Raw genomic sequence first — 26,106 nt, forward strand, 5'->3', positions numbered from 1 at the left:
GGCCTGACGTTGAGTTTTCTCTGCACATAATGCTTTTCCCTTAGGTCTCTGTATGGCTGGTTCCCACACCTCTTCAGATGGTTGTTCAAAAGGCACTTTCTCCGCGAGGCCTTCGCTGTTCACCCTAATTAAAATTGTAGCACTCTCACCCCCGATCCCTGCTTAATTTTTCTCTAAAACCTATTCCCCACCCGACAAATTAGGTGTTCTAGTTATTTATTTGTATTCAGAATACAGGCCCCACAAGGGTAGGGTTTTGATCTCTTTCTTCCCAGCTCCTGAGACATTCCCTGGTGCATAGTAGGTACTCAATTAGTATTTGTTTAAAGAAGGAAGAGATGATGTATTCACTCTGCTGACATCCACATGTGTTCTTCCCTCTTCCTTTGGTTTCCTTCCTTTCAACCTCAGACACTTTTACCACGCGTGTCGGGTAGTCTGATGACACATATGTTGTCACCAGCCTCGGTGTCTCTCAGGTGGTAGTTGCCACAGGCACATCCTGCTCTGCCCTGCCCTGGGTCACGTAAATATTTGTATCTGATGCCTGCTTGCAGCTGATGCTGTGTCTTTATGGTGTTCTGGAAAATTCAGCGCAGAAAGGTGGACGAGGCAGATACATGACAGAAACACTAATGTACTTTTCCAGATCCGTGGACTAACATATTTAAGCCCAGAGTTCGCTTCTCATAAAGTGGGGAAATCTAATATAATATTAGGATTTTGAAAAAGACGCATAAGTCTTTGATAGGTAATCTGTGTGTTTATGCAGGCTGGAATAAGAGTCAGTGAACCCCAGGGACTTTAAGGTTCTCAGCTACTGCTAAGAGTAGTAAGGCTTTTTTTCTTCTTCGTCTTGGATTCTAAAATTTAATCAGGGGATTATAAGGGGAACCTAACATTCCACTCAGAGCGTTGGTTACTACCAAATGCAGTGCCGCTGAAAACCAGGGCAGTGGATCAGATCCCTGTTCAGTGAAGGCTAGTTCTAAATATGCCTTATGATCATTACATTTTTAGAAATCAAAATTCAAAAATAGTTTCTACCTACCCAGATTAGTGTCTTTCTGTTATTAAAATAAAAATCATTTGAAAAAGATAAAGGGTAAAACAAAACAAAACAAAACTTATCCTTGTTTCTGATGAATTTAAAGACCTTTAAAAAAAAAAGTGTTCACTTGAACTCTTACTTTTCCACCAACTTGTTTATCTCATAGGAAGGGAAGCAGGTGCAGCCTATAAATAATGTTGCATTTCCATTGCAGGATGTATAGGGCAAGAGAGGCTTCTCCTCAAAAGGTCAAGGGCCACAGCCAGCTTGTTCCCTTTGTCAGAGAAGACTTGCGTGTTGCTATTCCAAACTCAGTAAACAGAGTTCTCTAAAATGAATGAATGCCCCTGCATGCAGTGTCTTGAAAATTCTACCGTAATTCAAAGTTTTCACGCTAATGTTACTCACCATTGTTGGACAATTTTTGTATCATATTTATTTATCACTTGATTTTCAGAGAGAGTTCCTAAATAAAGCATTCTCTACAAATAAACGAGCATTTGGAAAGCTTTCTATCACTCTAATTCTTCTAAATTTACTTTCTTATTTCAAGAAATTCTATGATTTTTCGTGTCTCTAGAGGATAGACTAAGTTTATTTTACTGGTACTTTCCCTCAAATCACATAAAAATTATCTGTTGTCTAAGAAAGCTAGTGTTTACCCTGGATTTTAATAATAGAAAACTTATGTGCTTTTCCTTCTTTATCAAGTTAATAGATATTTACTGAGTACTTGTAAGGATAAAGACACCTAATTTTAGGCTAGAACTTTATAACAATGTATGACACCGTGACAAGATGCACAACATCATTAGTCCTGAGGGAAGTGAAGATTAAAACCCACAATAAGGTAGCACTTCACACCCACCAGCATGGCTATAATCAGAGAGACAGATATTGCCAAGAATTGGCAGGAATAGAGAGACCCTGAGGCCTCTCCATTACTGGTGCGCATGTAAACGGTAAAGCCCCTTTGGAAAACATTTTGGCAGTTTCTTACGAAGTCAAACATACACCTAACGGTACAAGCCAGAAATCTCACTCCACTCCTCGGTGCTGTCCTAGATGACAGGAAACCCTGTCGACACTCATACGCACCGCGTGTACCAGCCAGCGGAACGGAATTATTACGCAGCGCTGACAATGAACGGGCTCCCAGTACGCACAACAACGTGCATGGAGCTCATGGACACAATGGGCAGCTGAAAAACCAGAAGCAAGAGTGCTGAGTGTTCTACTCTATTTAGATGAAGTTCAAACACAAGGATACTGATCTGCGTGTCTGGAAATCAGGACAGTGGTTGTCCTAATCAGCAGAATTGCAGGGACTGGATTTGGGGACAGAGGAGCCTCAGCGGTGGAGGTCACGCCCTGCCTCCCAGTCTGGGTACTGCCGTACAGCCAGGTTAACGCCGTCAGGGTCTGCCAAATTGCACCCTTAGGATTTGTGCAATTTTCCGCATGCGTGCTATCCTTCCATAAAGTTCACCGAAACTGCAAAAGACGAGTGACACCTGATTTCCAGAGATTTAGAGGTCCTAGAAAAGCATTCTTTTTTAAATTATTATTATTTAAGATTTTTAATTTATTTATTCATGAGAGACACAGGGAGAGAGAGAGGCAGAGACACAGGCAGAGGGAGAAGCAGGCTCCATGCATGAGCCCGACTCAGGACTCGATCCTGGGTCTCCAGGATCAGGCCCTGCGCCGAAGGCAGGTGCTAAACCTCTGGGCCACCCAAGGATCCCTCTAGAAAAGCATTCTCCACGTCCACGGTTTCAGAGACTTGACAATCTAGTAGGAAGACAGGGGTGTTGATAAATAATTCCAACAAACTCCGATAAGAGCTGCCGCATTAGAAATATAAATAAGTGCAATGAAGTGAAGAAAAATGTTTGCTAAAAGGACAACCTAGAAAATTAGAATATGGTCGCTGTCAGTTCAGGACAGGAGGAGGGCTATAATAGCAACATATAAAAGTGGAAGGGAAGGATATAAATCGGAAGTAAAGAAATGAAAAAGTATTGGATTATATGCAAGAAGCCACTGCTGTCTGAGAGACAGAGTCATATTAAAATACCAGACCCCATAGCTCTGTACATCCTTCGGAATGAGTTCTTTTGTTTTTAGTTGACTGACTGCCTGAGTCGTAGGTGGTTCTGCTCCGGTGGTTGTCAGCCCCGGCGCACTCGGATCACAGAGCTTCCGTCGCCTCTCCTAAGCCAGGCTCTCCAGGGGTGGGACCCCGGCCCTGTGACTCTGCTGAACCGCCAGGCCTGAGCAGCGCGGCTGCGGTCCCTCCAGGGGAGAGCCAGCCTTCCCGGGGACACCGCACAACACCAAATGTCTCGGAGAGTGGCACCTCTTTGTTCTTTTGGAGCTTCTGGGGCTCCTACAAAGAAGAGCACTTTTCATATTTATCTCTTTGTATCCATGCCAAGAAATTTCTTTGCAAATGGCTTTTATCCAAGTATTACATGAAAGATGTTAATCCTACTGTTAAATTTTAACCCTAGTTCTTTCAAGCACCAGGGCATTTCTTCTGATTGTGTCGTGGGTACATAGATCCACAGCAGAAGATAGAACTGGAAAGGACAAAGTGGTATATGCAGGTCACTTGTTAATGCACTCGTATGACTATAATCTCCCTCCCATGAGGAAAAAAATGTATTTTTAGTTGTAACATTTATATATCAGATTGTTTGCTGTGGAAGTAATACCTGCTTTCACTTAGAAAATTTTTGTTCTCTCCTTAGTTCATTCACTTGTCTGTGATTTAGCTCATCTCTGTGTTTTAAATCTTTGTTTTGAAATACTTTTTTTTCTAAAGATTCTATTTTTAAGTAATCTCTACAACCAGCATGGGGTTCGAACCCCCAACTCCAAGGTCAAAAGTCACATGCTCTGCCAACCGAGCCAGCCAGGTGCCCCAAAATACTTTTAGAATTACAGAAAAGTTGCAAAAACAGTACACAGTTCGCACACACTCCTCACCTAGCTACCTCTAATGTTATCAACTCAGGCAACCACAGTATAATTATCAAACCAGGAAATTAGCATTGAAACAGTGAGATAACTAAGTTCCAAATCTGATTTGAATTTCCCCGGGTTTTTTTCCTCTAATTTTTTTTAATCCATTCCAAGATCCAATCCAGGATCTCCCAGTGTATCTAGTTGGCACGTCTCCTCAGTCTCCTCCTATCTGTGACACTGCCTCATTCTTTCCTTGTATTCCATCCCCCCTACCCTTTAGATTTATTTCTGCGATGTTGTTCGGGTTGGGTTTGTGTGGCATTTCCTTCTGAGTAGATTGAGGTTATTTACTTCAGCAAGAATACTGCAGAGGTGCTCAGGTGGTACGTGCTATCTCTCTGTGTTGTTACCAGTGATGTGACCCTTGGCCTTTGGGTCACGGTGGTGGCTGCTGGGTCTCTTCACTAAGAAGGTAGTAATTGTACTAACTTCCCTTGGTAATGGATAAATACTCTGGGCATTATGCTAATACACTGTTTCTCCCCAAACTTTCACCCCCTTATTTTAGCATCCACTGGTGGATTTGGTCTGCAACAGTTATTACTGTGGTCTTTGCCTGATGATGTTTTTGTATTTTCCCATTCCTTCTACGCTTACCAATTGGGATTTTTCTGTAAGGAAGAGTTGTCCTTCCTTGACTATCTATCTGTCTTTACAGTATGGACTTCTGAATGCTTATTCAGTTTTCTCAAGTATAGTCTAAAACTCACATCATTTATTTTGATGCTCAAATCGTTCCACCTGTGTCCATTGGCCGTTTCTTTTGATCGGATCTTGCATCCTTTTGACATGCCCTCGTTCTTTGTTAAGCACTTTTTTTTTTTTTTCTGACAGCACAAGATGTTTCAAACTCATCTTGTATCTTCTCTGCCCCAATCTAAGAATCAACCATTTCTATAAGAAGCCCTAATTCTTTTTATTGGAGAATGATATTTATAAACCAAGGTCTGGGTGCCAGTAGATCACTGCTGCTGGAGTATCATTGCTCCTGGTCTCTCTCAGCTGAAAAAGATAGGAAATATACGCATATATACTAATCCATGCATGCATATACATCATATTTATTAGTTATTTCTATATCTGTGCATCTCTGTTATATATAACAGACTCCCTGGAGTGGGGTCAAGTGAAGTGAACTCTGTGTCGTCCTCTCTCTTGCCAATGAAGTGGTGGGAAGCTGGCCTGCAAGAAATTCTCTCCCACCTCATCCTCTGACCTGTGGGGGCACAAACCCGCTCCCCGCCTAGTCTTGTATAGGTGTTCATTTTACACAAGAAACACTTTCAACAAAATAAAATCAATCATATCTAAAATGAAAAAAAAAATACTCCCCTCTGCCCCCAGAGTGTGTGTGTCGTATGTGTTATATATATATGACCATGAGTTCCTTCTAATACCTCTGATTCCAATTCAGTACCCCTGGGATCATTATAAGCCGCTCCCCATTTTTTTTTTTTAATTTATAACTTCTTTCTCTAACAGTAAAAAGCCCAGCTCTCATTACTCACAATCCGAGATTACACATAAAGCAGTTACTGAATTGCTAACTCACACCCCTGTGAGAAATAGACTTACTACCCGGAGTACGGTATATTTGCTGACAGTTCTTTTTGGGTTTCACCTTACAATATCCTGCCGAAATAATGTTTTCCAAAGTGGCTTAATTCTTAATTCCCATCCCCTTCTGTGTGGTTCCAGATCGTGCTCTTCATTTGTAATACAATTAGCTTCATTTGTTACTGTTTGGATTCTATCTCCTCTTCCCCTCCGGGCGGTTGGTTTTAATTTTTGTATTTTGGGAGGTAGGTATGATGCAGGGTCAAAGCTGTATCCAAAGAGATACTCCCAGAGGTGTCTACCCCTCCTCGCCCCCTCACCCCCCACATTCCATGCCCCCTTCTTTCCTCCCCTTTCCCACCAACCCCCTATAGTTAAACAGTCTCTGTATTTTCTGCTTTATCTTTCCTGTGTTTCTTTTTCACAAAAGAGCAGGTCTGTTTGTGGGGTTATTTTTTTTTTATTGTATTATCTTTTACATGGTGACAGCACACCATATAAATCCTTGCACTTTACATTTTCAAAGGAATGATTTAGAATTCCTAGTGATCTTCCCCCATCCGTGTTTTTACAGCTGCATAGTATTCAGTTGTGAGAGGGGTAGCATCATTTAACCACTCTCCTACATGTGGGTATTTAGGTCCTTTTTATTATTTTGCAATTACAATCAATGCTCCAATGAATAAACTTTCATACATGTAATTTTGTATTATTAAAAGTATATTTTCGGAGTAGATTCCTAAAAAGGGAACTTCTTAGTTTAAGTACCAATGTGCTCGTGGCTTTCGGTTGCTCTGTCTGCCTATGGAAATATCTTCTAGTGGGTTAACGTGTATCCTTGATCGCTACATAAATTACTGAATCACAGTTTTTCACTTGTGTAACTTGTCCGGATTTAACTTTTTTTGTTCTACTTAGCACATAAAAGAGTGTATTAAGATTGTACCGAGATTAGGAATTAGTCTTGCATAATTTACCCCTTTTCAGGGCTCCACAAATATCATTGCTAAGTGTCACCAGCTCCTAATGAAGGTAGTAATCACGCAGTACACTTACAGCCCTTTCACCCCAGGTGCAGTCTACAAGTTCACGATTGCCAGTGGAGAGTGGGCAGTTCAGGAACTAGCGCTGACGTAATGACTAAGCGTTTATATGATGCTCTCATTTGCCCAGAAGCATTTGATTTTTCAAAACTCTTTCAAGTCTTTTCATTTTATGTCAATTGCACCAATGTAGAATGCTCTGGGGGAAATATCACATAAACCATGACATTTATCTAGTACAAAGTCCCTTCCCTGTATTATGTCATTTGAGCCCCTGACCAACCCTGTGAAGTAAGCAGCACGTATGGTCAACATCCCCATTGTCCAGACGAGGATGCTGAGACTCAGAGAAGTGACGTGTCTCGAGACCAGACATCTATCTACTACGTAGTGAGGCTGGAAATGAATTTGAGACTTGCCACTAGTTTCACGGCTAGCTTGCGAACAGCAATGAAAAAATATCCAAGGGTAGGATGTAGTCACAAAGAGGTGAGGTGCTCTGTAAATTCTGGAATTCAAAGTCTCTTGGACCTGTGATTTATGGTCAGGGTTAATACCCGGCTACCTGTAAGCTGTACTGTTTAAGTCTTGAATGATGGTAAAAGGAAATATAGTCTGTTCACATGCCGGCCCCTCTCCCACCCTGTGTGCTGCTGTGATAGAATGAGCACTGGCTTTGGAGCCAAACTTGCACCTTGGTTTTGCCACTTATTGGGGGTGGGGCCTTGGTGAAGTGTTGAACCTGTTTTCTTGCCTTAACATGAGTATTGTTTTTACTGGGCATTGGAGGGATTAAAAGTAAGTTCGCCAGAAAGACACTCCCTAGTGCCCCCCACCAAAATGTTATTCTTAGATGCTCAGTCCGTTTCCTTCAGAGCATTTGTCACAATTTAGAGTTATATATACTTTTGTGTTTGTTTCACATCTGTCTCTCCTACTAGAATAGAAGTTTCAGGACATCAAGGACTCTGCTTGTTTTTGCTACTGTTTGCATCCCTTATGCTTACCCTGATGCCATTAGTCACCGAAAAACTCCTTCTGAAGGGAATCCCACCGCGTCCTTGTATTTGTTTTTATTTCAGCCACACAGAATGGCCTGCAGCTGCCCTGCCCTTTCACATCTCTCTACCCTTCTATATGCTATTTTCTTAGCCCGACATACTTGCCCCTCACTCCTTTGTTTTTCTGGAAAATTCTTACTCATCCCTCAAAACCTAGCTCAGCTCTTCCATTGAGGGCTCCCAAGATTCCTCTTCTCCCTTAAAGAATGAGAGGTTCCATTGCCTCCATGCTTCCATAATAGACCTGAACCCCCCAGTCGTAATTGGTGTGTGCAACTAATGTTCTTAGGAACCAGTTGCTCCCCGGACGCAGGCTAGAGCTGGGTACACAGCAGGGAATGGGGGCTGTCATGCTAATGGGAGAGGTGGGCCACGACAAAGTAAACAAACAAATTAGTAATAACGTCTACAAAGTAAACAAACAAATTAGTAATAACGTCTCCAATAGTGGTAAACGAGAGGATGATCAGTTTTGAGAAGCTGACCTTTGACTTGAGATCTGAAAAGTGAGAAGGAGTTAGGGATGGGAAGGATGAGGGATGAGCATCACATTGTCATTGTCCCCCCATCTACCCAGGCGCTCCTTGTTTCCACCCCAGCCTGCCAGACGCCACCCCCCACTCGGCTGGCCTCTGAGCTATGTGAGTCTTTCTGTCCCCACGGCCCAGCACGGGTCCCACACGTCACACGCTGGTGGCACAGCGTGTTAGAATTGCTGAGTGCCTGGCTCCGCGGTACTGAGTCAGTGCATCTGCTGTGTGGCCAGGGCTCAGAGCCAACTCTCAGCTTATTACCCACTCTCCCACTTAGTATCTGGCGACGGGGGAAGTTATTCAGTCTTTTTGTGACTCAGTTTCCTGATCTTTAACATGAAAATAGTAATACAACTCATAAAGTGTGAGAGGATTAAATGAGACAATCTACATAAAATTCTTAGCCCAGTGCCTACCACATGGTTGGTCGATAGATGTTGGAAAAAAATGCTCTAGAGTAAGTGTTGATGAGGTGTTTGCTGAGTAAGTGAAGGAGCTAAGGAATAATAACATTTAATTCTTCCTGTAACATATATAGAACTATGTCAAAACAAGAACTGAATACCCTGCTTGATCGTCAGTTGTCTTATTTACTGCTTATTTTAATTTGGACAAGAAATGGGGGGAGGGAAATACTAAACACCAGTGTTTTTAGCAGTTAGAATTAATAGCTATTGAATCTTCATTTGCTTATAAAGCAGTCTCTGAAAAATCCTCAGATCATTTGTTTTTACCTTTTTCTGGCTAGTACAGGGCTTTCATCTTCTAGCCCCAAACCTAAATAAAAGTACACAATCTACCAAAGTGGGGCCATCCTGCAACTTGTGCTTCATCATCTTTTGAAATCACAGTTGGAGCACACTGTAGTGAAAGAACTTTCTTGTATGGAGATCCTCAGGATACCATAACTAGTAAGAGTTATGACGATGCCAGAGATAACAGTTTTCTTAGGGCAAGGACACCAATGGGATTAACCTGGGATATTGCTTCTACACACAAAATATCGCTCAGGCTGTTCAGCAGACCTTTGGCAGATCCTCCTCCATCCCGCTCCACTTCCTTGGAAACTAAATCACGAGGTAGCATGTGCAAAGATGAGAGCATATGAACAAATTCATGGCAGGGGAGCTTCGAGGAAGAAATTTGTTATCTTTCTTAGCATTTTCACTGGAAAACACTGGCATAACGATTGCTTTTGTGAACCTTAAGTATCTGGCCACTTGGAAATGCCTTGATACTTGAATGCGTGGACATGAGTTTTCTAGTTAAAATGAATGATTAAAAAATAAATAAATAAAAAATAAGATAAAATGAATGATTACTGAGGGGATTAGCAAAGAGATTTTGCCAAGTTCTTGTCTGTGAGCTCTAAGAGTTAACATTTATTTACATGAGTAATTCACTCTGCTCTTAACACTCTCGTCAATTGGAAAATATCATCCGCCTTGAATGTCACAGAAATCAAGGCATCCTATCTTAGAATGAGGAAATAATTAGCAAACAATTTCTTTCCTTTTTAATATGTGTGGCATTGTTTTCAGGGTTTTCGCTTACACACCAATGCACCATAGACTTCTTCTGGCTGGGGGTATTGAAATCTGCTTTTCCGCTCCACAAATGTCGAGGTGGGCCTGTCTGTCAAGTCAGAAGTCCGTAGCAAAGAGCCACCTTCACTGATTGGTCCCCCTGACAGGTGATGGGTAATGGAGCGGTGCTAAGTAGTGCACATCGCAGATTATGGGATAAGAGTCTGCACTGTGGTAGCGGGACGATGCTAACCAGTCAAGAAGACTAGGGACACTGAGAGTCTGCAGACGACAGGCTTCATTTTATATGTTAATAGAGGGAAGACTTCTGCTAATGGTGAGGAAATTCGCCATAACAAATGCATTCCCTTTGCCGCGCTCTAGCATGGCACCAATTAAGTTCAACTGTATGTATAATGTACTCTTAATTCCTAACAGTGCCAAGAAGGACTAACGTGAAAAATATTACATAGTCTTACATTTCACAGATCACGAACAGATGGGAAAGATTATGCCAATCGGTAAAGAAATTCACATGCAGTATATAACACACCTCAGAGTGGTGCTTACATGGATTTTTTTTTTTCCTTTTAAAAGTATCCAGGTTATCTTGGGTGAAGTTTAGCTTCTGTTTGGGGTTTTCTCTAACATTATATATGTAACTCATTTTAATTTATTCCTTCTGCAGATACGAATGTTTGAAAGTACAGGTAACCTTGTAATGAGTCGAACTGATAAGAGGTTGTGTTCCAATGAAAGGGGAATTATGGAATGATTATTCACTCTGTGAAAGGGTTTGTCATAGAGCAAGCCTTCCTGAAGCGTTTCAAATTTAATTTCATTTCCCAAACACTGGTTTACACACAACATTTCAGGAACAAATTTAGTGAGGAAATGAGAGGAATAGTCGTAATGAGCTAGAGGTCCCTTACACTGCTAACATTTATGCTTGCTTCCTCCCTCTCTGTCCCTCCTTGCAGCACTGATTGCCATCGGCCGGTACAGCATGACGATAGAGACTGTGGATGTCGGATGGTGTAAAGAAATTACAGACCAAGGAGCCACCCTGATTGCACAGAGCAGCAAATCTCTGAGATATCTGGGGCTGATGAGATGCGATAAAGTAAGAGTTACCTTTCAAGTTTGTTTTCTATACATCCGGGTAGGTAACAGCTCTCTGTCACATTCTCTCTCTCCCTCCCTGTATGTACAAACGTGTACTTGCACATGCATGTACTATTACAGCTACACATTGCAAGATGCCTGGGTCTCTAAACGAATCTGAGAGTATTTTTGCATTTCCCTGTTTAAAAATGAATTTTGTGCCTATGCAGAAAGGAAGAGCAATTGCGCACACAAGTCAAATTGGATGTTGGCCTTCTCTCCCTAAGTCTGTGGACCAAAATTAAAAAGGTTTGCATGGCACACAGCAATGTGCAGTCAAATAACAGTCAAATTCTTTTCTGGGCCCCAAGTTTCCTGCAGCAGTAAGGTGGAAAGAACAGTGCCAAATTGGTTTTTCGCAATTTGAAGTGTGTGATTTCAGTGTTCAATGTCTATGGATTCTTGCCATGTGGGGGCAAGAAAGGGCCAGTGAGGGGATATTATGTGGGAGTCTGTGCCTTTCGACACTTAAGATGCCACTTTTAGCACATGATGAGAAATGGTCTCAGGGGTCCCACTGAAGGCGTGTGGAGCTGGCCAGAGAAGTGCGTGTCAGAGTTTGGGAAATTGTGCCACATTTAATATGGGACCCTTTGAAGACAGAGAAGAAAAATGATAAAAATCTGTATTGATCCCCAGGCCCTACAGAGGTGCTCTCCCCCTTGTTACTTCCACGTTTCCCCCTCCAAGTCTAACAAGTGGTTCTCTGCGCTGCGGAGGGGAGAAGGGGCGGGGTGGGGGGGGCGCGCAGAAAGACCAGGCACTGGCCAGAGTCCACTCATCCAAGATACTACCCCAGGTTTTCGGAGTCTGGGTCCAGTGCTTGTGGCCCACCCTGGGTGCGGTCTCCAGGCCCAGGGACTGCTTTCTTGGAAAAATTCCACCTTGGATATTTGCTCAGAACTTGCATCTTAAAATAGTTTACACATGTGTGCTACTTTTGCAAATGGTGATTAGGGACAAATCTAGCAAAAGAGAGGGAAACTAAATATATATGTTTCTCAAAGGACAGGCATTTTCTAAATGTAGCATATTTGGGGGCACATTGGAGAATGGCCCAAATCCTTTGTGTGCTATGTCATTTTTGTTAATTGACCTAGTTCTTTTCTCCAAATGCTTTAAAATCCCAACTTACACTAGGCCTTTGCCAGTTAGTTATGTTTAGAGAGAATTTACTATATATTCTCAGCCCAGCCTAAAAAGCTGACTGACTTTGTTACTAAGCAACAGCACTGAGACCCAGGGGTTGCAGGTCTCCCTCAGATTTCACTACTAAACTAACCTGATGCTGCTACTAACCCTGTCGCTTAAAAATGACTTCTTTTAGGAGCACCTGGCTGGCTCAGTCACTGGAGCATGGGACTCTTGATCTTGGGTCATGAATTCAAGCCCCATGTTGGGTGTAGATTAGTTAAAAATAAAATCTTTTTTTTTTTTTTTTAAGACTTCTTTTTAAAACAAGTTAAGGGGGGGGGAACAAGTTAAAGAGTCTACAGTAGACAGAATATTCTAGAAACGCTAATCAATGACAACAGCTTTGCTCAGTGTCCGCCTGAAGAAGCTGCTACCTGAGTACTGCCTTAACTAAGGACACCAAAATGTATGCGTTCAAAATGTACCTGCGTATCCACACGCATTCTTGGAAATTATCATATTTCTAGTCCATACTCTTTAGATTTGTTGAGGTCAGCTCCACCTTCAGAGATGAATTGTAGAAGTTTATGTTCCAGAAGATTATTACAGACATTTGCTGACCGGCATTTTGCGTATTTTAAGTTAAGGAATGGATCCTTTTCTACCCAAATGCAAATTACTCCAAAATGCGATGGGGAGGCCGTGCTGATTAGCGGTATCCTTGAGAGAGTGTTAGTCCTTTCCTAGAGCGGCCTCGGACTCCTTCCTCCAACCAGTGAGCTGCTCTGAGAGCTAGCTGCTGGCTCTCGCACCACCTTGTGCTGCTGCTGCCATGTGGCCCAACCTAGGGGATGCTGGGCCCAGCCTTGCTGCCTGGCGTCCTTACACTTATGGCAACTCAGAGCCAGACACAGGAGGTTCTGTGAGGATGGAAGAAGTTTCCAAACCACCCACAAAATGCAAGGAAAGCCCTGCACATAATAGCCTGTTTGTTGATTTAAGTGGGATAGAAATCTAGAGTATGTAGCTACTCAGCTTTCAAATTTTGTGTTAGGCAATCTGTCTCCAGATTTTAAATTCTTATTAAGACTCATAGAAAGACTTGGGTAGCAAAGAGGTTAGTAGTTGAGGGCATGAACTCAGTGACCAGAGTTCAGGTTCAGATCTGGGCTCTGCTCTTCATAGTATCGTGTTGGGGAGTTATTTACTCGGTGCTTCTGTTTCCTCATTTGTAAAATGAGGGTAATAATAATACCAAGCTCTTGGAATAATCATGTTTGTTGTATATAAAATACTCAGTGCTGCTGCTGATTCTTATCATCAATGTCATATTAACCTGTGTTATGACATTTGAAATTTCCGAATGAGAAAAAAGTTGTACTGCCTGCTATCTGATTTTGAAAAGAAATTGAAGAGAGGAAAAATAAACTAAGATTAGAGAAGACATTACCCTTTAACTTTTGCCTCCGTTAAATCTAGAATTATGATTATTATTTTCTATACTAAGATGTCAATAATTATATTTTCTACACACCCCACAAAGGAAAACTAATACCTCCATGAGACACTCTGTATTTAGAATCTACTTGCAAACCTGGGCATAGGGATGAAGGAAGATTGGCAGTAGGAAAAAAAAAAAAAAGGCTGGGTTTCCAGAAGATAAGACAATTCAAGTAGGCCGGGAAACAGAAAGTAATAATAATGGAGAAAACTAAAAATAGAAATAGAAGACTCAGAGAAATCATGATTGGGATATGGCGATGAAGACCCCTTTGTCTATCTCCATGTGATCATCTGTGCCAACCAATAATTGAAGAACAAAACTACTTTGGGTCTATCAGTCTTCTCTCTGTCCCTTAACCAAATTTGCTAATAACCATTGATAACTCATCGAGTTGAGTTCTTCCACTCTCTGCACGCCAACTGGAGCCAGAGGAGAAGCAAGAGACTTTGATGGTCTACACAATGAACCCCCTTGCCAGGAGCTTTGTCGTAGGGATCCCTGCTCTGGGAAGAGATGGAGCTTGTGATGTCTGTGTATCCCAGGGCTTGAGTTCTGTGACCCTGTAGTTCTATGAAATATTGAAGGCCAGTAATCTTTTCTTTCACACTCAGCCACTCATATTGAATTTGGAAGCCATATTATACCAAACTTGAACCTTTTTCCTCACTTGGGCTTTTAAGGAAATTGAAAGAATAGCAAAATGCATTGTATTTGTTGTAGGAAAAGGTGTTTTCCTCCTCTCCCTCTTCTTTCTCTCTCTCATCCGGTAAACAAAGAACAGATGAGAAACGTTAAATGTATTCTTTGCAATGAAAGCAACGTATGCTCAGATTGTCAGACAACGTCTAAGCTAAGCTGCGGCGAATTTGTTTGGCTGCAGCCTCGGTGACTCTTAAGGAGGAGTCCTCCGGCCGTTCCCCAAACGCAGCGTTCCCTGAGCACTTGTAAAATTAGGAAGTGCACTCAGAAGCCCGTGTTTGAGTAGCTGTTCCGATTGCTGGATGGATAAGCATGTTAGAGGCATTACTTTGAGTTTTAAAGCCGACGCCACTTAATCTCCTAAACTTTAGTGCATTGTAAGAACCAAGAGAAGAAAACGCTGTGTGAGACGGCTTTGATGAATTGGGGTGAACTTATATTCTTAAAGACTGTTCAAAGGCTTACTTGACCTTGGGAATTAGAGTTGACCCGAAATCACCTATCAACTTAACACGCATTTATTTGGTGATTTAGTTAAAACTGCTTCTATAATCAATGGGACTCTAATAAGAGCGATATGTTTACTCTGCCTTCTACGATTGTAGACAGTGGCTTTGGTCACAAAAATTATTTTCACAACCCAAAATAGAACATGCTGTCCAATTCCAGATTCCATATAGATGTTTCTTCTAGTAATATGATTTTTTCCCTCATTTCATACAAGGCAGTTTAGATGGAGAACAAAACTGAAAAGGACAAAAAAAAAAAAAAAAGTCATGGGAAAGCTGTAGGGCAAATGGAAATGCAGTGTTCAAGGTTAATGAAAAATGTTTGGGGTAACAGGGTTGATGAGAAGGGAGGGAGCCCAGTGGCATGGCCCTGGCTGAGAAACCAGACCTCGCCAGAGGCAGCCTGGCTGGTTTGGAAAACCTGGGTGATAAAATGTCGTGGTGGGAACCTCTGCAGTGTGTGTTAATACAGAAGTTTGGAGACAGAGGGCCTGAATTATGAGCAGCGAATAACATCATAAATGTAGCAATTCTCAAATGCCAAACCCTTGTGAAAAGCAGTTGGATGGAGAAATGCTGGAGCTTTTAAAAGCTCCCTTTCACTCTCTCTCTCTCTCTCTCTCTCTCTTTTTTTTAACTTCATGCAGAACTAATTTTATACACTGTTCATTTGATTTGAAAATGCCAGCGTCTGGGCTATCATTAAAGAGCGTTATTGAGGGAGCCACTCTTGGCAAAGCATTTTGCTTTAAAATGCTTATTTGTTCTTATGTCCCCGCAGAGTTAGAGACAGAAAGGGGGGAAAGTGTGCCTCAGTTTACCTAACGCCGCTCCTCTGCCTCTGCCTGGAGCAGGTTGCTTCTGTTGGGAGGCTCCTTCTCCTTGGCCTCTAGAGGCGCCCAGAGGGTCGCGGGGGCCATATTACTTAAGGAATAGACATAAATAGATTTTGAAAGGTCCACCCCAATGTCCTATGACCAAAGCCTCTTGGAATTTCTTTGATTTCTAGTTGACATAAATTAGAATTACACAGGCGTGAAGAGTCCGCCCAGAAAAGATCAGAGAGGCTGCTGGGGGAGGAGAAGCCTCTGTGTGATCCTATTGATTATCCAGCTGCCTTCGGGCCAGGGGCCTCTGTGAGGCTGACTATTATTGATCCACACCCTGGAAATAATCGAATTAATTCATTTCTCATCAAACTGCCATTGCCGAGACCTTTCTCCTCACCTGCTCCAATTCCTGAAGTACTTAGTTGAGGAGTGAAATAGATGATTTCTTTCAATAAGGAATGATTTCTCCAGGTCATAAGAAATGTTTGTGTTCACACAGAGTCCCTCATTTAAATGGTAGAGAGATTTAATCAAATCAATGAGAAGCCAACACAGAAAGCAAGTAATAGAAACCAGTCATCTCTTTCAAGCCAGAAATCTACTTTACAACCTTAAAATATCAGAGGCCAACTTTCGTGTGCCCGATTTAATGTAAAAATATTCAGGAAAAATTGACCACTGCATTTTTCAGGAAGTAATTACGGCAAGAGAAAGCCTCAACCACCTAAATATTTCTGTGGAGAAAATGGAGTTTTTATCAGCTTGTTTAGGAATCAGGAGCAGGAAAGCCCTATGGGGAAAATAATATAGGACTCTGTAACTAATATACAGAACTAACTGGAAAAATCAGTTTAAAGGAAAAATAATTTGTGGGGCGCTGTGTCCAGGACTGTTTTGGTAGCAATTCAGCCATGAAACAAAGTGTGTACCTGCGGGGACTCCCTTCCCCCCTGCCATGTGCGCACAGCTGTTTCCAGATTGCCCATAGCCAAAATTGAAAATTGAAAATTTATGCCTTATCAAAGAAAATAAAGTGAAAAACAGAAAACAAAACGTTTTCTGAGACTAAGGCCGGGAGTGGCGTTGACTGGATGGGATGGTGCAGGCCCAGGCCGGGGCAACAGCCCGCAGTCTGGGCCCCGAGCAAGAGGGAGGCCGACGCCGTCAGGGACGGGCTGCGGCCCGCAGGCCCCAACCCCAGTCCTGCACTGGAAGCATCAGCATCTTGCACCTTTTGCTGATGAAACAGTTTCTCCGGGTGATTTTCATGTAGGAACGCTTCAAAACACATCTTTACAACCCTCTCCTGACTATTCTCGGTAATGGAAACAGGAAAACACACCAGCTGCAACCCCGAGGTGACCTCACGACTTCACGGTAGCCAGGAGCTCCCGTTTCCTCCGCCTCCAGGCCTGGTCACCCTAAAGGCCTTCCCTGTATCTAAGGATTGGCCAAGAAACACCACCTGGAGCTTCATGGCAGAGCTTAAGCGGGTGAGCACCGGTGTCGCACTGCTGGGTGCTCCACTGCTGTGGGACCTCGGGCAGCTTGAGCTCCAGGAGCCTCAGTTTCACCGTCTGAAAAATCGGGATATATCTCCTCCGTAGGGCGATTAAATGAGATATAGTGCAATAGAGCACTTGACCCCACGTCATGCACACGGTAAGCCGTCCGTGAAGATCAACCACGACCACTGCTATTACTTGTCCGTATATGCGTATCCGTTCCGGAATCTTGCACGTGGTATTTAACCACGACATGACCTACGCGGTTCATAAGATTGTAGCCGTGAATAGAAATTCATACGCTCACATCTTACTAAGAAAAACTAGGCCCTGGGACTTAGCAATCCTCAGAAACAAATAGAATCTATCTTTTTCTTTCTTTCTTTTTTTTTTTTTTTTTTTGTCATGTTTTTAAGACCCATTAAATCACAGTTACACTTGAAAGAAGAAGAAATTCAGAGACCAGTAGGTCACAGGCCTTTCTCCTGAGCAGGGTAAGGACTTGGCAAGTTAGATGGCCACGTAGCGTCCAGGCTGGGACGTGTCTCCCACGCTGTCTCCCTAGAATCCCATAAGGCGGTGTGTTGTAAGGAGGTGCTTATGCTTGTTCACTTCTGCTATGAGGCTGATGGATGTTGATTTTTTTTTTCTTTTTTAGAAAGGAGGAAGGCAAGGGTCTGCTGTTCCCCAAATGCTGTAGGTGAATAGAATGTTCTGTTGGGGTTTGCCTGACGGCACCCGGGAGCATCATGGCTTTGCAGTAAATAATCTCCTTGGAACTCTGATGTGGCTTAAGTAATTATATGAAAGAATTAGGCTGCGGGATCATATTATTTTTCTAATTTAGAAATAGAAAAGGTAACAGCCATTTCCTAACAGGGCTCAGATTAGATCCCAGGACTCCTAAGCACCTGTCTTCACAAAGTGGAAATAAGGACAGCTGGCGGTGGCTCAGGAGACCGAGGGACCAACGGCCCTCGGGGAGGAGCCCGCTCAGCCTGTGTGTGAGGCCCAGGCATTCAGCGGCCAGTGTGCAGGGAACATTTGGTTTGGCAAGCAGTTTTTCAAGGAGAAACCTAAACTCCCTCCCCTGTCCCAATTTTTTTTTTTTAAAGATTTATTTATTTAATCATGAGAGAGAGAGGCAGAGACACAGGCAGAGGGAGAAGCAGGCTCCATGCAGGGAGCCCAACTTGGGCCTCGATCCCAGATCCTGGGATCAGGCCCTGAGCTGAAGGCAGATGCTCAACCGCTGAGCCACCCAGGCATCCCTCCGTGTCCCAATTTTTATCATGCATTTTATCCACTGAATTCACGAAATATCTGTTCAGTCGCTTACTGTGTTCCAGTCACCGTGATAGGTGACAGATCCGAAAAAAAAACAGGAAACGAGACCACCCCTGCCAGCGTGGAGCCCACGGGCTCTTGGGGAAGACAGACCATCAAGCCGGCAGCTCCACAGCAGTGAGACTACAAATTAATTTTCAGAACTGGCACCCCAAAGTATATTTCTTCTGCATAAAGAACCTTGCTTTGATCCCACATCTTTCAGCCAGGGGCCTCTGCCGTTCTGTTTCCTGTTCTCCCCCCCCCCCCCCGCACCCCACTGATTCTGCTCCCTCCAGCATCGCGGGTGACTCCCTTGTCACCACATCCAGGGGCCACTTCTCTGTCCGCACTTTGCTCCATCCCCTAGCAGCTGCATCGCCCTGGTAACCGTGCCCTCCTGCCCGAGAATGCTTTTCTCTTGCCTTCGGTGTACCCGCGCTCCTGGCTTTTCTCTCTCCATCTCCAGCACTGCTTCCCTTGTCTGTAAAGTGGAAATAAAAAAACAACACCTCTCCCATAAACCACGGAGAGGATTAAATGAGTCCGCGTGTGCAAAGTTCCTTACAGGCAGCAAGCAGTAAACCCCAGCTCTTATCTGCTTTGGTGGTGCATTCTCACCTTCCTCCTCCTTGTCGCTCTCCTCCTTGTCCACATGTGGGATCCATGGATTTCTCCCTCTGGGATTTTCCTCTCATCCATGGCCAGACCCCGCCACAGTGGCTGGCACATAATCATCCCTACGCAAATTATATATCGCATGATGCGCGGATGGAGCAGGTTTCTCATCTGTCTTCTGTGTAGCTGTAGGGTTCGAGGAGGTTCCTCAGGGTCTCTGGGAATGGCAGGCTGGCCACGAGGGCCGGGCGTCTGGTCCTTACACCAAACTTCAGGGCAGCCCCACCTCTACTGCTTTATTTATTTAGTTTACCTATTTGGCTTGTTTATGTGTTTATTCTTTTGGTTTGCAGAAGTATTGTACACCTAAAAGCAAGCTCGAAAAACATGAGATCCCACCTCCTGCTAATAATTTTGCAGATTATAAGAAGTATCTGGACAGAGGGAAGGAAATGACTGTGAAAGACGGCACCTTGGATTTATAGAGCTTCCTATAGCTGGGGAATTCTGAGTGTAGCCCAGAGCCCCTGGGGTTCAGGACGGTCAACAGATAAAATTCAGGCATCTGCTGGATGATCGGACTCAGAATTCTTCAGAGCCGAACCCTGAAATGCTCTGATTTATGTAGAGTCTCTCGTCTGTAAACCAAAAATCTCACTTGTTTTCAGGTGTTCTAATCTACAGATTTACAGATCACTTTTACGCAGAATAAATTTTTTGCTGGTAATAAATTTGTTTTAGGAAGCAGGTCAAATCCATAAATTCTACGGGACAGAAGCTGCCGTTTTAGAGAGAGATTTTTTTTCACTAGGTGTCCACTGGTGATTGCTGCTGCCCAAGGCTTTACATAAGAAAATAAAAACTGAAAAAAAAAAAAATAGAAAAAAACTGAAATCAAGAAAGCCATTAAGCATAAAAGACATTTTTAGTTCTGAGAGGTTTCTTTTTTTTTTCTCAATTGTGTTTTTCAGCTTAACTTTGAGAGTTTAATTTAGAAACACCCAGATGTGTTCTATAAATACATTGCACTTACCGCTCGGTTAGTGACTACATTAATTATCTTATTAGGACTCAGTGTGTCTCAAATAGTCAGTCTTTTGCTAAACCATTTAGAGCAGTTCAGATGACTCCCCAAGGGGCTCTCTCCATCTTGATGCCCCAGACTGGTCTGCTTTGGTTCCCATCTGCACCACACATGCAAATCCGTACCCCCCAAAATGTATAGATCTGTGCAGTAGGTCAGTTCCACGGCCAGCAGACAGAGGCCTCGGAATGGGCTCTGCAAGGCTACATGTAGAGCTCACACTTGACGTGAAACATCCTTCTTGGTGGAAGATTGCTTGGTGAAACAGGGAATGAAAATGTCACTAATTTCTTTGACAGTCTGGTGGTTGGACTCCTGTCGCACTAATCTCTAATTAGAGGCTTCAGGTTGGTGAGCCCCGAGTCTCACTTAACACTGCAGGCGTTTCTGTGATCCTCATCCTCCCAGGTTCTTTGCTGCTTTCTCACTGTGCTAATTCAAGTGAATAGAAAGCAATGCTAGTGTTAACAGGCAGCCCACATTTCATGAAAAAGAGACAGCATGAAGCCAGGCCTGTTGTGATATTGACAGAGCATAGCACTTCCAATCATTGCAGATTCTGGAATGGAATGACTGCATTTGACAAAGTTGACTGAATTTATGAGCCTGCCTCTGTCAGGTTCATTGCATTCTCAGTATCTGCCTTTTTCTATGCTTTGGGACTTTTAGATGAGTTTTTTGCCACCCAAGAGTAGTATTTTTTACCTCTCAAAAAAAAAAAAAAATCCTTAAAGGCCTCGGGCTAGCGGTAGGAGGTTCACGCATGAAGTGTAGTGCATTGTGGGTGGCCTGTAATCAGTTGACTCCCATATTCAGCAGGTGGCCTCCAGTCTCCAAGATGATGATCAGTGTTTCCTCTTAAGATTATATTAAACATTTCCCAGTCACGTGGGCCCTGTCCTTCCACCTTGTGGATGGTCCCATGAGGAAGCACTACATACCTCCACGTGACAGCTGGGTTTAGGAAATCGTCCCTTCCTTGAGTTATCGGGGAGGCCAGGAGGTGGCCTCCTTGGCTGTGCCCAACTAGAGTCCCAATACCAATGCTGAAGAAGAGGAAACCAGTCTGTTTCTACCACATTAAAAAAAAAGTGTACCTTTTGTTTCACGTAGCGACAAGTATTTGTAAAAAGATGGGCTAATCGGCTGTTGGAGCCACGGTTTCCTTTTCTCCAGGAGCCCTGACTCAGTTTAACGTGGAGGGCGACACGGGAGGCGAACGTGTGACTTGCCACCTTTAAATCATCTCAGTTTAGAACCTGCCTTCAGATTCCCCGAGAGCAGAAGTCACCTGTGCCCTCTGTGAGCGCTTCAGATGAAAGCTTTAGACCAGTAGGACTGAGCCCGCGCTACGCTGGGGGCAGGAGGAGGCCTGGTGCCCGGGCCCCGCGCCCCCGGGTTCAGATACAGTCAGTCTGGGGTATGACCTGAGCATCGGGACCCTTGAAAGATCCCCAGGTGACCGTGGTGAGCAGTTGGGCCGAGAGCCACCACATTCTTGTTTGTGTTCCTGGTGGCAGCCACAGCGTAGCTCATGCCGCGTCAGTAAGCGCGTGGGGAGCATCCGGGAGGTTGTACCGTTCGTACTTCGTGGAGAAGGACATGGGTTTGACTCAGGCAGAGGGAAGGGACACACTGCGGCGGCAGAGCAGAGGCAAGGAGCAGGTGCTTTGGGTGCCGGCGAGAACGGTTTGCACAGCACTCCGCAGTCACAGTCAGGGGAAGGCCCTGCCCCCCATCCTGGGCCCTGCCGCTGCACAGGACGGGGCGGTGAGGGGGGTGACAGTCGCTCCCACAGTCCCCGTCGGCGTCCTGGACCTCCCGGCTCGGGCCCAGGGAACCCTCGGCAGGACGCGCCTGCCACCCACACGGGGACGTGAGGAGCCCTGCCGCCGAGGGAAGGAAGTAGAACCCGGAGCGAGCCTGGCGCGGGGTGTCGCTGGGCAGGGTCCTAGGAAGACCCACGTGCTTCCTTCTTTTCTTAGCGTCCTATTTAAAATATTTTCAACTGCACTTAGATGACTCATCTCATTTACAAGAAAATTCGATGTCTTACTGGAACTCACGTTACCCTTATTCTGTCCATTGAACACGTGCCCACCTCGGGGCCGCCGGCCCGGCCTGAAGAGCTCGGGGGCCTCCTCCGAATTGCTTGCGCCCGGCGACCTCTGCTGCACCTCGTGAGTGCGGACCCGTGGAGAACCAGTGCGGGCCCCTGGAGAAGGCCGAGAGGAGCGGATTCCGGGGGCCTGCGGCCTGGCCGACGAGCTGGGGCCCTGGGCCGCGGTGGGGGCGGGGGCCGGAGCCCTGCATCAGGACGGGGGAGCCGCGGGGGCCGTGGGCAGCGCCTCCGCGGGCCTGCTGTGGGCTCCCTGATGCCCCCGCACAAGGGGCTCCGTCCCCCCACCCTGGAACGCGGCCACACGACATGAGAGCTACTGCGGCCACACGCGTCCTTTGCTCCGTGGGCTGCAGACACTGCGGCCGCGGCTCCGGGAGGCAGGTCAGGGTCTACGCAGGCGGGCGGCGGGTTGGCTTTCTTCCCTGAGTCTGATATGTGCACCTGACACGTAGGTACACGGGCGGTGCCCCCGTGTCCTTCGGGAGCTCGAGTCAATGTGTCTTTTTTAAGATTTTTTTATTTAATTATTCAGAGAGGCACAGAGAGACGCAGAGGCACAGGCGAGGGAGAAGTGGGCTCCCTGCGGGGGCTGATGCGGGACCGATCCCTGAGCCGCTGAGCCCCCCAGACACCCCGGGAAGTCCAATTCAATGTGACATGTTCTGGAAGCCTTTCCCAGACCCCTGGGAAGGCCGGGTGCCCATCCCCAGCAGCTGGCACCGCCAGGCCTGGAGCGCAGGTGCACAGCCGTCCCTGCCGTGCCCCCCACCCCTGCGGCCACAGCTGTCCCCATCCTGTCCCCCACCCCTGCGGCCACAGCCATCCCCGCCGTGCCCCCCCCCCATGGCCACAGCCGTCCCCGTCCTGTCCCCCACCCCTGCAGCCACAGCCATCCCCGCCGTGCCCCCCCCACGGCCACAGCCGTCCCCGTCCTGTCCCCCACCCCTGCAGCCACAGCCATCCCCGCCGTGCCCCACCCCTTCGGCCACAGTCACATGTCTCTCTGCGCTGGGATGGGGAGGGCTGGCTGGGAGGCCGAGGGGCGCCAGCGACCGTCCTCCGCTGGGGGTGCCCGGGGCTCCCGGCTTCGCGGCCCGGCCGCCACTTGCGCAGTGTGACCCGTGTGGCCTCCCGGATGGCGGGAACGGGGACATGGTTCCGTCTCGCCTTTGTCGGTCGTTAGGAGGAAGGCCTAGCCACGTGTCGGGCGCGCTGCCACCGCGGCCCCGGGGCCTCCGCTCTCCAGCCACAGGTGCCCCCCGCCGCGCCCAGGCGCCCCCCCAGGCGGCAGGCGGCGGGCGGCCCGCAGGTGGCAGGAGGCCACGTGGCTTCGAGCCGGACACCTGGCCACGGCTCCCTCTCTGCCCCGGGTCAGTGCAATGTGACAAGGGATCTGAGACGTCACAAAACCTCGAGTGCCCTGAGCGGGGGCTGGGGCTGCAGGCAGAAGCCTTAGATCTCCGCCAAGCGGCGGTGTCAGCGACCGTCCCAGGCCTCCTGTGCGCACGGACACCCCAGCGAGGGCACATCTGGAAAGAGGCACAGCTGGGAAGGAGGGAGCAGCACAGGGTCGCCTTGGGCAGGATCTTCAGAGGACAACAGGACTTGGGCGCCACCGAAACGTCAAGACTCTAGAGGCTGTGTCTGCCGGGCCTGGAACAGTCTGGAAACACGGCGGGCTTACCTGCACAGCTTCCGAGGCGCTGCTGATTGCCGCTCCCGTGTCCGCTCAGTACCTGTTCACTGCCCGACCACGACAGTAACTCAGCCAGCAAATATTTTTCGAGTCCCTCCCAGGTGCCAGGCCTTCTGCAGGCGCCGGGGACTTGGCAGTGGACAAAACCAGCAAACACTCCTGTCTCCTGAGCTCGGGACTAACGGGGCGAGAACGCACCAGGCAGCGTGCCCAGACCTGGACACCAAGAGGTGACTCGGGGGCGCCCGGGTGCCTCAGCGATTGAGCGCCTTTCTTCAGCCCAGGGTGTGGATCCTGGGGTCCTGGGATCGAGGCCCGCATCGGGGTCCCTGCATGGGGCCTGCTGCTCTCTCTGCCTGTGTCTCTGCCTCTCAGTCTCTCATGAATAAAAAAATAAAATCTTTAAAAAAAAAAAAAGAAATGACCCAAAGACTCTTTGCTGTCAAGGAACTGACAGTCCAGAGATGACGCGATGCACGTTCTTAGCGCTGGCATTTTTAGTAGTGGTTACTTTTTGCAGGGCAGCTTTCTCCATTTAGGAAAAAAAAGCGATTTGGAAAGAAGTGATTTTAAGGGGTTTATCATATTCATAAATGTGATTTTAATATATGTAGGTGTCCAGTATTTCTGCCCCTCACAAGAAACATGTCCTGTTTTAAAACATAAGTCAAAGAAGAAATAAGAATCACGTAATCTACGTGGTTTCTTCAGCAAATTCTATCAGAAATATTCTCTCTAGAATGGTAGGTATCATTGGGGAGATACTTCAGGCCTGGGCTTACACTTAGCTGGAACTTTCCAGAGAAAGTATTGATGAAGAGGTGAAGCCGCGGTGTGATGATCTAGATAAATTAGTGCGGTGGGTCTCGGAGGCTCTGAAGGTTCTCTCCTCAACCTTCCATAGTCGCAGCAGCCATAGAATGAAGCTATGGTGTGATTTACCTTAATTAGCACAGCAATTTACCTCACATTTTGAAAAAGTGCTAATAGATGTTAACTCAAAATAGATTAAAATACCAGACAAATTGCTACTACCTTGAAAAGAGTTATAATAATTTTGAAAATGTAAATTATGGTTGTGCAGTCTTTGGAGAGAACTATAAAATCCAATCTTTCTTATATTTAAAAAAAAAAAACCTGTGGTACACACTTTTTTCCCCTTTAATCACGGTAATTTCTTCAAATGACACCACTGCATATTTCTTTAGGAAGATAGGATGCGTTTTTCAAATCTCCTGTGTAATACAGGCGTTGCCATTGATAGTTTTCGGAAGGAGGAAAAGAAATTGAATACAGAAAACCAGGGATCGTGGGGAAATTTTTAAAGATTCATCTAAGTTCCTTTTTTATATTACACACATTTTGTGAGTTGGAACAGAGAATGGTTCTTTTCATTCTAGCAAGTAGAGTTGTGCATGACAAAATGTCTGCAGAAATGTGTATGTAGGCGTAACGATTTAAAATGATTTGGACCCTCCTGGTGTCTTACACCAAACTCTTTCTCTAAGGCACCAAAGTGCTTATGGATTCTATACAAAGAGGTGAGCATAATTTGTACTTCTGAGGAGTAAATGAAAATAACTTCAGTATAAAATTTGTCACACTGTATCGCCAGGAGACACTATAAGTAAAAGATAGAACCTTCCCTAGTGGGAACACATGTATTTCCCCTGAATAGCTTCTACCCGACAAAGCCCTAAAATGGGATATTTGCATTTCCCCCTCTGCTTTGTTTTCTAGAGTTTACAGAGCACAGTTAGCACAAAGATTGCTCAGAAGGTGTATTATACCCACAGAGGATCGCTAGTTCCGATTTTCATACAGCCACGTGAAGCCAAGTCACCGTCTCCCCCTGCCCATAACCTGAGAAGGCCAGAGAGCTAATATACTCTGTATTCTCAACTACAGGTAGACCTGACTTAATGCAACAGAAATAGGTAAATTGAATTTTGGTCAATCAAGGCATATATAAAATACGTTGGGAGAGCTGAGAAAATAAGTTAACCCGCCCATGGAAGACTTCACGAGGTGAGCAGGTTATCCCCTCCTTGATGTACTTCATAAATTTATCTTCATATATCGAGTTTGCTTACGGTGAACTGTATCCCTCT

General features: G+C 45.4%; 1 protein-coding gene across 1 annotated transcript in view; it reads left to right on the forward strand.

The window, feature by feature from the left end:
* Positions 1–26,106, forward strand: part of FBXL17 (F-box and leucine rich repeat protein 17) — a 495,361-nt gene that overhangs the window by 463,149 nt on the left and 6,106 nt on the right. The window contains 1 exon segment of the mRNA XM_072788417.1: positions 10,785–10,927. Within this exon segment, the coding sequence (XP_072644518.1) occupies positions 10,785–10,927 (143 nt within the window).

This window comes from Canis lupus, chromosome 2 (assembly GCF_048164855.1).
Source record: "Canis lupus baileyi chromosome 2, mCanLup2.hap1, whole genome shotgun sequence".
NCBI lineage: Eukaryota > Metazoa > Chordata > Mammalia > Carnivora > Canidae > Canis > Canis lupus.